The 11,862-nt window shown below is 41.4% G+C and overlaps 1 protein-coding gene across 1 annotated transcript in view; it reads right to left on the reverse strand.

The window, feature by feature from the left end:
* The window catches only part of si:dkey-92j12.5 (multiple PDZ domain protein), a 33,550-nt gene that overhangs the window by 16,164 nt on the left and 5,524 nt on the right, over positions 1 to 11,862 (reverse strand). The window contains exons 8-17 of the mRNA XM_063219845.1: positions 10,577 to 10,783; positions 10,051 to 10,060; positions 9,778 to 9,866; positions 7,986 to 8,184; positions 7,592 to 7,668; positions 7,074 to 7,220; positions 4,512 to 4,703; positions 3,853 to 3,966; positions 3,062 to 3,271; positions 2,317 to 2,451 (exon numbers count right to left, since the gene is read on the reverse strand). Coding sequence (XP_063075915.1) covers positions 2,317 to 2,451; positions 3,062 to 3,271; positions 3,853 to 3,966; positions 4,512 to 4,703; positions 7,074 to 7,220; positions 7,592 to 7,668; positions 7,986 to 8,184; positions 9,778 to 9,866; positions 10,051 to 10,060; positions 10,577 to 10,783 — 1,380 coding nt within the window. The remainder of the gene's footprint in view (positions 1 to 2,316; positions 2,452 to 3,061; positions 3,272 to 3,852; positions 3,967 to 4,511; positions 4,704 to 7,073; positions 7,221 to 7,591; positions 7,669 to 7,985; positions 8,185 to 9,777; positions 9,867 to 10,050; positions 10,061 to 10,576; positions 10,784 to 11,862) is intronic.

An 11,862-nucleotide genomic window follows, 5' to 3' on the forward strand; every position in this document is an offset into this window, starting at 1 on the left:
TGCAAAAAAACTGCACTGTGGCCCAGCTAGATTTTGCCACAATTAATAATGACTTCAACACTTTCAGCAGTAAACCAGAGGTGAAATGTTTGTATATTGTGCAAAGTAAACAATATTTTAACACATTAGTCATAGCATCCTTTAGGTGAAAGGATAGTCATGTCACTACTTGGTTAATAGACCTGTTCCTTCCTGCTATGTGATTCAGGTTTTTGAGATCTACAACTTGAAAGTTGGCATGTTGCAGAAATAAAATGTCCACCTCATCAGCCAATCAGAGAAGAGAATCACAGTATTGGGGACATAGAGGTAGAAAATAACACTAGAGGTGACACGGCAATTTGCGACAGCAATGGGAAATGGCACATGGAGCTCCCCAACTTCTGTAGGTAGTGTAGGCACCTTCAGTCAATGCAAGTCAATGGAGAACACGCCCACCCCTGTCAAAAAAATGACTAAAACTGTGTGAATATGAAGTAACACATTAATCAAAGACCAGATTTGAAATGTCAGGCTAAATATCTACTTAAATCATATGAGTCCATGAAATACATTTAAAAATCAAATTATATACTTCATGAACATAGTTAGCAACACAATTCAACTATTGTCATTGTATAGTGTATTGATGGACATTTTCACATGATTAAGCCATTTTGACAGAGGTGAGCCTCCTTCTCCGTTAATTTCCATTTCTCTGATCTACCTACAGATAATGGCCGCTACCGATTGCTGTGAAAAGGGGGCGGGGTCACCTCTAGTGTTATTTTCTACCTCTATAATTGGGGAGCAGGGCATAATGGCAACAATGAAGACTGGTTGTGTGAAAATAATGGGAAGGTTGAGAAAAAGCCAAGTAAATGGAGTCATTAAGAATGGACTGAGCCCAAAACGTGTATATAGTTCACTTCGGAGAAAATTGCATTGTTGGCAGAATGTGATGGCCGTAGTTTATATTTAACATTCTGCAACACCATGACCAAAAAAGACTAGCTTGATAGAAAGGAAATCACATCATGTGCTCACCAACAGACAATGGGAATGGTAGAGTCAGATGGCTGATGGTATCTTTGGCACATAAAAACAACTCCTGTAATGTTCCCAGTATTCTAATCAACATGTGAAGAGATTTTCTGTTTCAACCATCAATAAATAAATATGTCTGATGTGGTTGCTTGAAACCTCCATCAGATAATGTTGCCTATTAGTGACTTCAGAGTTACTTGTTCATTATTCCGGTCAGTGCTGGAGGGAATGAAATCCAATTTACCTCAATGCTTTGCCTAGCTTTTTACACAAAGAAACTTATTTGCAGTGTTGTGCCTTTTTGAAGAAGTTAAACATTGTTTTCTCATAGTCCCAAAACACTGTCCACTTGTTTTGAGCATAAACCCATGTGACGCTCACTGTTCATGCATGAAACTGCCAAAAAAGGAAATACAAAAATGCTCATAAAAGCACCACATAACCAGTGTTATTACAATGTCCTGTGAAAGGTTTACGTAACTGCAGAACCTCAAGGTTAATGATGACTGATTTGAACAAAGTGAAACAGGTCAAACACACCGGTAATCATGAAGTTTGTGCTACAACCACTCTTCAATTAACCATCTAGGAACTCTTAAGAGTCACATTCACAAAGGACACAGTGTCGCACAATACCTGATAATACAGGACACTTCATTGTAATTATAATTGATGTCATCATCATCATTGCTATGTTCATCATTATCATCTTTCTCTCTCTTCTCTCCCTCTCTCTCTCTCTCTCTCTCTCTCTCTCTCTCTCACACACACACACACGCACACACACACACACACACACGCACACACACACACACACACACACACACACACACACACACACACACACACACACACACACACACACACACACACACACACACACACACACACACACACACATCATGTTTCTTGCTGGACTTTTGTACAAGGAGGGGAGCGGTCATCAGATCCTGTGCTTGTGACTAATCTAGAAAACATGCACTTTCTCTTTCCATTAGTCACCCACAACTCTCTCAAAAGGAATTCCTTTCATGTGCTTAGCAATTATCATCTGCTTTTTCCCACTGTTTCACAAAAGAGAAAGCTGGAGCAATGGTATAATAACAGAAGTTGCAACTCCTATGGACAGAGGGTAAGCACTGTGTACACTCTGTAACTGGAGCGTGACAGCAACAGAGCAAGCATATTCACTTTGTTTATGTCAACACCACTACATGCACACTGCCTTTGGGTTTCTCACACAAAAAGAGGACTTATTTTGTGTTCTATTATAGTATGAATGCAATTTACCTGTACTGTGGGACTCTGTTGGTCACTCTCTGCAATGGTGTCGCTGGTTATGGTAGACCTGATGTCATCCTCTGTTTTGGTTTCTTGGTCCACGCAGACAGTCTCAGTCGGAACTTGTGGTGCATTACAACCACACTGACAGATAGAAGAGGAACACAAATAAAAGATGTTGAGGTCAAAAGTAATATATTATTCCAAGTGATGTCAGAGAAGGTATATGAGTGTCTAACATGCTCTCAGTCAAATCTTCAGGAGTCCACTAGTGCACACAGTCACACAGAGGTGGTATTGTATTCAGTTTGAGTGGCATTAAAAATTCAAACCTGCCTGCAACCAGACACGGGGTTGCCTGTTTCTAAGCCACGGTACACAACAAAACAGCCTGCAGACCAATAAGAGGCCAGCTGCACATACACACAACATACAAACCAAATAGAACCTGAAGACATGAAGAATTACACAGACCTACGGAAATGTATTGCCCAACATACAATGAAAAAGTATATGGAGAAAATATAACCACAGAATTTAGGATAAGTATTGCAACAAAGTCATTTTAGCTCATCTTACACATCACTGCACATCTTTTCATTACCTTATATATTTCATCTTAAGCACTTTTACGGCTATATTTGAATATTTAAGATTCTACTATTGCACACATAATAAATGTAGGTGAATAGACATATCCTCAGTTCAATGAGATGCAGCTCAAAACATACAGTATAAATGACACTTAACTTACTGGTAAAGGTTTGGCCACAGCGATCCTTATAATGCCATAGGGGGTGCCTTTAAGAACATGAACAGCGTGGTCTAAGCTGACATGCCGAAGGTCTATGTTATTGACGAACATCAGTCTGTCGCCAGGTAACAACCGGCCATCTCTTTCAGCTAATCCACCAGGAACAAGTGAACGAATCACAATTACTGTTTTTAAAGGATCTTCTGGGTCCTAACATGAAAAGAAAGAAAGAAAGAAAGAAAGAAAGAAAGAAAGAAAGAAAGAAAGAAAGAAAGAAAGAAAGATGCGTTGAATGACAGCTGATAACAGACCAAGTCAAACATTATGTGTCTAAATCGGAGGCTAAATAACTGTGATACCACAGTATGCTGCTATGTCATTAGAAAGTCAATTACCTCAAATATTTTATGCACAAATATTTTACTATAACTAGCATAATATATGGTATCTACAAGTGGATACCACATAATTTATCAGTGCTACGCAATATTTTGTTGGACACCCAAAATAATCAGGTTGACATGAAAGCAGCACTTTACAGTCTTGTGGAGACACTGATTGAGTTGTTTATGTGTGATGGCAGAGCCTCCACCACATGTTGAAGAAAATAAAGAGAATGCTGCACTCTGCTCCATGTTTCAATTTTGAAGTGAAAATATGGAGCAGAGTGTGTGGCATTCTCTTTATTCTTTCACATTTGTATGCACAAGGAGCCAGCACCTCAAGAAAGACTTTATTGGTGTGCGATACCTCTTTTTTTCTAAGAGCATCCACCTCATCACCTACAGTACCTGGTAGTCCAGGATGCTGAAGCCCAGGCCTGCCTCCCCCTTCTGCAGCTCGTATGTCTGGACCGCTGTCTCCCACATGGCCAGTGGCGACGGCTCCTGAACCTTCTCAGCATCCTGTGAGTCCTTAGGGGTCACACTCACACGGTTCAGCGCAGACTGTAGATGAGGAGAGAAAATGGGATGTATCAAAATGCTTTATGTTCAGGAAATCTGTATATATACGTATATCGTTATCAAATCACACACTGTAATTACACTTTCATCAAGGCAAGACTACGTACTAACCCTTACAAATTCAAACAGACTGTGTGATTATGATCTAGAAAAAAACTTTAGAATAATATAATGGTGAAATGTGTTGCAATCATCCTCATATGGTCAAGTAGATTACTCTAACAAATAGGACATGTTTCCATTGTAAAGAAGAAAATAAATATCATTTGACTTCGCAATGCAGCAGAAAGAAATAAACCTAGCTGACAGTAGCGAGTGTGTGGGTGTTTGATTATCCACCTTTGGTAAGTTACCATGGCTACATGCAAGGTTCTTGGGCAATGTTTTCTCCAGAAAGGAATGAAGTCATTACAGCTAATATCAGCAGAGTCTAAAGAAATGATTTCACAACTTGTCCCCTCGGCAAAGGCATGTAGAGATAGAACTAAAAAAAATACCATTTCATTGAATTCCTGAAGAAGCTCTTTGAGGGTCATTTTCGTCTCTTGCTCCGGCTCCCCATCCTGTGCTGGGGGCGGGGCAGGGTGACAGGCCACCAGGCACACGTGCAGGGGAAGCTCCTTCAGCAGGCTCACCACCTCTTTATGTGTCTCTCCCACAACACAGATGCCGTTGACCTGTCGTTTGGCACAAAAGCAACAAAGACTGGACAGGTCAGCCAGGAGTGAGTAACACTTCTCAGTACTAATAAGACATTAAGAGCTGATTGCACAAAGTTGATGCGTTTCTATGTCAAAACAACACAAGTCAAGTTTGTGGACTCCCATAGTAAGCACAGATCAGAGTTGACTGATCTTATTACTTGCTCTCAGTAACTGGCACCGCACAATACATAGGAAAGGCTTTCAAGTCTAAATCTGGATTAGTGAATACTAGACAGGCGGCCAGGATTATGTAAGTCAAACACCTCCTATAGCTATAGCTATGACTATCAGCCCTTTTTGTTTTTCAGAACACAATGCAACATAGGCTGTCCTATGAACAAAACATACCTGTAGTTGGCAATTAATCTAAATGAACTATGTAGACGCATTATTGAATGAGGAAATGTAATGCTGATGGTTGGGTTCTAGGACAGCACTCGACATTCACTCTACAATCTGCTTTCTGTACCATTGTACACAACATTTGTCATTGTTATTTACAATGCAAACACTAGCAGGTTGCAATCTAACATAGAAGTGAATTTGAGTGGACAATGTACTTTATGAATGTTTGACTTCAGCACTGACTCAGTTGGCCCTGATGAGTTCTACTAAGCACAAACAACCATCAGCTCCGTTGTCATTTAGAGTGCAGCTCAGTGACGTGGTGCAGCTGGATCATTCAACATGCCGGGTTGGTATATTAAATGTTCTTTCAGTGAGAAAGTTGAACTCAGGATTTTTCAGATGGATTGAAAAATGTGAATATTAACTTCATAATAACTCAATGCAGAGACCAAAAAGAGAGACTGCATATACTTTCCACTCAAACAAAAAATGTTGCTATGATGCTTACTAGCTATTTGTTAAGATAGCTGCGATACTTGTTGCAGTGAACTATATTCATGTTACTATACAGTAAATGGGATGCAAAGCAATAGTGTTCTCTGGATACTGACATCGTACACATAGTACTGTATTTTTTTTAATTGTGTCTCCCCGTGTTTTCTCTTTTTTTTCACATCAGGTAACATTACGGGCCACTGTGCCATTATTAATCACCCAGGATAGCCTGGAGGAAAATCACCTTATGTGACTGGCCATCATCCAGTCAAGTGTCCTCTATGCTTACAACTTTCATAGCATAGTTGCTAGCCAGTTAGCAACTTGGGTAGTTGCCAATAGGAAATTGTATTGCAAACAACAAAGTAGCTAACAAAATTAGCAACTATGGCTTGGAGAAATGCACCCCTGCCTTGCTCCTCGTAGCAGTGACAGTATTATATTCTCATTGTAATGAAGAGGAAAAGTGGATAAGTCCAGGTATGCCGTGACCTGGGACAATTCTAGTCTGCAGATACTCCACTTTCTATCTGTCTATCTTTCCATCCATTAGTATATCGTACAATGATGCATGGCATTACATATATACATATGTACATATGCATATCGTAAATGTTGTAGATTGCAGCTTTTTGGGAGGTCACGGCAAAAGATTGAGACAAATCATAAGTGTATGGAGACAGCTGATTGCTAGACTAAGTTCCTGTGTAAATGTAAAGGTGAATAATTTCGGAATCTATATCACCTTTGTTGAATCACAAATTAGTATGGTTCGTTGAGTTGAAAAGCAGTCAGTGTTCTCAACAAGAAGCACACACTTAAGCAGGAGCACTCTGAACAACAGCATCTCATGGGAACAATTGAGAGCAAGGTGCAAGTGTTCAGAAAAAAGGCTATGTGGACACAAAATGTTTCTATACCCTAGTGTTCCAACATACTGCACTTGAGGGGGAAAAAATGTTGTGCGTTGTATTCTGTGCCTTTACACCTATATGAAATGACTGTGTCTTCCAATCACTTCCATTCACAAATTCCTCTCTTTGAATGTCTGAGCAGGTCTCAGCAGGACTCATTCATAAGAGGCTCTACAATAACCTGTGACGCATATTGACATTATGCTTGGAGAGAAGTACATGGAGAATAACTACCCTCATGAAAGGCTCAAGCATTCAGCATAAAAGAAAATACATCGCTGCCTCTTTGTGTGCACTAACGCTTTCAACATGAGAGCAAAGACTGACATACTAATGGAATATGATGAAAATGTCATATTATTTAGGGTAAACATTTGTGTGACTACACAAGTCAACTGAATGCCAAACATTTTCTTCAGGGATAAAACTGAAGCTGCATATGCATAGCTCCTCGACAAAATCCCCTGGCACTCTGTTTAGATAGTGTGAGTGTTGCTTGGTGGGTGTGCCCCTGTCTTGTTCAGAGTCATAAATCATGTGTGAGGGTTGTGATGTGGCTGTGTGCTGTGTGCTGTGTGCTGCTCACCTCCAACAGCTCGTCCCCCACGTGGACGCGGCCGCTCTGGCCCAGCGGAGCCTCCGGCAGCATGGAGCAGATGTAGTGATGCCCCCCCCGGGCCTCCAGACTCACGCCCAGACTACTGCACTCGGAGAACTTCTGCACCTGCACCACCTGGGCATAACACACACACACACACACACACACACACACACACACACACACACACACACACACACACACACACACACACACACACACACACACACACACACACACACAGAGAAACAGGCACACACACACACACACACACACACGCACGCAGGCATGCACGCAGGCACGCACACACACACACACACACACACACACACACACACACACACACACACACACACACACACACACACACACACACACACACACACACACACACATACACACACACACAAACACACACACACCATTGTACTGATGAAGAACATTTGTTTTCTGTGAATTCTTACAGACGCTAAATATATTTTTGTTAGATAGGATAGTTAACATACCGTAACTTCATACTGGTTGCCAAGATGGTTCTGCCATTTGTTTTTCAGTTGCACTACCTCAGCCTCTGATAGTGTTGCTCCTTATGAAAGACAGATACTATTTTACAAGATGCAATGGAAGAACATTCACAAATATCATACAAGACCAAGAGATTGCAGTTGGTTGAGATTGCAGTTTCACATTATTGTGTTATGACGTACTTCTCTCCATACTGCTTGTCCTGTTGATCATGAGGGCTCTGTCTTTCAGACTCAAACAGTAAATTTGACTCTTCTCACCTGTCATTCAACATCACATAAGAAGTGAGTTATGACGATAGCTGGGTAACACAGGACAAAAGGACAATAAATAAATCAACCAACAACTGGTATGCAAGGAATATGACTTCTGTACCCTGGCCATTGTTAAAGTTGGCTTCCCTGCAGAAGGGGTTGGGTTTGATGACGCGAGGGGGTTTGGGGATGCCTGGGAGGGGTGGTGCTGGTGGTGTGGTGACCCTTCGCAGCATCTCCAGATACACCGTCTGACCCTGTTGTCTCAGCAGCTCCGCTGCCTCCTGCTCAGTGCAGCCATGCAGCCGCTGCCCATTCACCTAAACAGCAGAAAAGGATGATGGAATTTCCTGTATTTGTCCTTTTACTGTATGTGCAATCAGTGGACGATTTTATAAAGATAGTCATGATCATCATGATTCATGATGTCCTGTTCACATACTAGGCCAAGCTAGATACTGTATGTGAATGATCAATTTTGAGATACAATGGGAGTGATTTATATTGTCAGTACTCAAAGGGAAGAGCACAGCCATTTACACTGATCTTGTGTCACGGTGTCAATGTGCGTACAGTATATCAGAGGTTGAGAGACAAACAAACATTAACAAAAGAGCACTGGGAAAGAAATTACAAAACATTTTTTTTTACATGTACTAACATGAAACAAACGCAAACACATAAATAAGTACAATAATTCTAAACTTTACATGTGATGTTATATAAAATATCTATGATTGTATGACATACATAAATTGTATGTCTGATAACACTGCAATAATTGACCAGTATTTGACCAGTAATGGACCTTTGCAGATTTATGGAGGGCTGAAACTGAGTTGTTTTTAGTCTGGACACGAAGGGTGTTGACATTCCTTCAGTTACAGTACAAGGGCATACACAAAAATGGGACATTTAAGACAAAAATATAGACACAACAGACTTCACAGCACAACAAAAGCCACAGTATAGTAGTGTATGAGAGAGAAAGAGTAGAGCTGGTAAACGTAAAGGGTCTGTGAAGGGTGGACAAAAAGCAGAGGAACTGCTAGAATGGGGAGAAGAACGGGCCAGAAAAAAGACCCCAGGAAGATACTACTTCAAAATGACAACCATGACTTGTACTCTGTCCAAACAATGGGTCCAGATAAAACAGTGCAGCAAGAAAATAAAAGAGCAAATCCAAGCAAGAAAAGGAGGAGGAAAGAGGCTGTAATGCCTCTGAGGCAGAGGGATGATCAACAAGGGATCCACTCCTGACTGAGGGGGAGGACAGGAGCAGAGGGATGTCAATGGCCAAACAATTACTCGGGCAAAGTTTCATGCTAGTATAGCAATGCTATCAAGGTGCTGATCCAGTGGCTGTGGTGCGGTGTGTGGCTAATGCTACTCCGCTCAAAATACAGCTTGCGTCTCAAGTGCCTACTGAAGTAGTATGAGCCAAAGGATCACACATCGATCAGCATATACTGCATCACGACAGGCCCAAACACCACAGCATTCTAAAAAAGACCATTCTTTTTCAGTGTATTATTGACAGAACTTGACTTAATGTAATGTCCCACATTCAGTGTGGCCCCAGCATAATCGCATGGATAGATGCCCACAGATTACACTTGTCCATGACAATGTAGCCTTATAATATGTGCCCACATTTTTTAACAGGATTCCTTTGTTGGGGAAATGTATGGGCAGAAAAATATCAGTATATGGATCTTTGTATTTAGAAAAGATTTAGTAAGTTCAAATGTATTTTTTGCACAGAAGCTTTCCTGTCATGCACAGTTAGAGTAAAACACTTGGTAGTAATCACATATAAGTACATACTACTGCAAATAGCTATAAATAACTTCACAGATGTACGTTCATGTGTAGACTGATAGACACACATGATAAAACAATATGGAACTCACCGATAAGATGTGGTCTCCAATGTGCACCTGGCCACTCTGGTCCGCTGCGCTGCCTTTCTCTATACTCTTGACAACAATGCCACTTGAATCTGAAATGCATGGAGAGATGTCAGCATGGCAGGCCCTCCACAGAGGCAATAGACCCAGTGACTGAGATCCATAAAAATCACTAAGGCATACCTTGGCCAAGGGTTAGGGAGGTTCTGGCAACAGTTATTCCCAGACCACGGGCGTTTTTAGTAAATCTCACATCATACGCCTTATCCCTCTCACCTTCGGAGTGCTGCAAAGTAAAGGAATACATGAACAAGGAGATTACAGGCAGAGATCAGTGAAGAGGAAACTGGAATCATATTGTGCCCTCCAGGCAAGACTATCTGCAGCCAACACATCCCTGTTCTCTGCTGTGTTACTGCCAGACCTGGGCATCTTCCCCAGCCCAGCAATACATATTCTGCCTCTGCTGTGAAGTGTCTGAAATAGCAGCTGGTCCTGCTTATGTGTGCCTCCTATGCCCGCAGATCTGGGCCGCATAACTGTAGTGCTTGGATGGTGTTCAACTAGAACACTTGTGAAAGTAGACCTTATTTACACCTAAAGTGCCATTTATCAACAAGACTCCATAGCTAATGAAACGTCTTTGCAAATCTTGCAAGTATACTTAAATAAGAGAAATAGCAATTTGTTTTTGTTTTTTGCTGACCTAAAAATAGCATACACCTCACCTTTATCTGAGAAGAAAAACATTTCTGTGTGACCATGGGGATGACACGCACACACAATGTTTTTAAAAACTTACTTGCCGCACCTGTGCTGCTCTCATCTGTTGTTGCTGAGTAACAGGGTGAGGGGGGTCGTTGGCTGCATGGTCCCTGGCGATGAGCAGGGGGACTCTTGCTCTTGAGCTGGCCTGCTTCAGCACCTGCATGACCTGCTCACTGCCCATCCCTGCCAAGTCAGTGTCGCCAATCCGCAGGATTCTGTCACCACTGCGCAGGCGCTTATCCTACACAAAGCGCAGCACAACATAACTCAGCACCACACAGATGAATGGAGCATGAACAATCACAATCAACCCGGACTGAGGATTCACAAATCTTGTATAAGGCTTTTATACCTGGCATCAAAAGGCCGATTCGCTCGTATTACCTGTGGACCTCTGGTGATTTATAATAATTCCAGAGAAGGTCTGAGTTCTTAGTCCCGTGCCGTGCCAATGGGCCATGTCTGTAATTTGTCAAGTAACAATTCCCCCAAATGACTGTAGAATGTTTCACCAAACACAGACATCCAGTAATAATACTAGCCCTGCGCGAATGCACATGTCTGTGATTGTACTTGTAATTGCGCACTGTTTATATAATTTTCTGGCATGAGTAATGGGGGGTCAATTTGAAATTTTGATTAGCAAGTTTTTTCACTTATCAGACTAAACAGAATCTGATAAGCAAAAATAACAATGCAAGTCCAAGAAGAGCGCCTGCAGGTTGTTCTCTATGAACATGTAATTGTCAGTACTGCTATGGTCCATGACTTTGTGGTCATCAATGGTGTTTCGTGTTTCAATAGTGGATACGCCATGCCAACTGCTTTTATCCAAATTCATTAACATAGGATGCTAACAGGCCTACGGCACGTGAACACTCTGCCAATGCCCTTGTGCTGTATCGATAACAGAAGCCAAATATCAACTTAACTACTGTAGCTAGCCTACCCAATGGTTGTAATGTCTGTAAATTCAGTAAATTACTGATTTTGCTTATCCCATGCAAACATGCCACTCAGCATCACAGAGGTAACATGGAAATTTGGAATCACCAGAGGTCCACGGGTAATACTTATCCCATGCAAATAGGGCAGAAATCACAAGCAGAATAATAATGGCTACTTGTGATCCTAATTGTGGACTTTACTATGTGAACACAAAGGGAGAGAAGAACTACGCACACATCCAGAGAAAGATGGTAAACACTTCTTCAACACAGTCATCACTAAGTAACCCGATTTGTTTTGTATTTGTACTAGCTCTACCACAGTGTGGTAAGAAAGCTTTTGTAACTACAAAAATATGTCCAGTTGCCAAGC

The sequence above is a fragment of the Engraulis encrasicolus genome, chromosome 16, assembly GCF_034702125.1.
Source record: "Engraulis encrasicolus isolate BLACKSEA-1 chromosome 16, IST_EnEncr_1.0, whole genome shotgun sequence".
Lineage (NCBI taxonomy): Eukaryota > Metazoa > Chordata > Actinopteri > Clupeiformes > Engraulidae > Engraulis > Engraulis encrasicolus.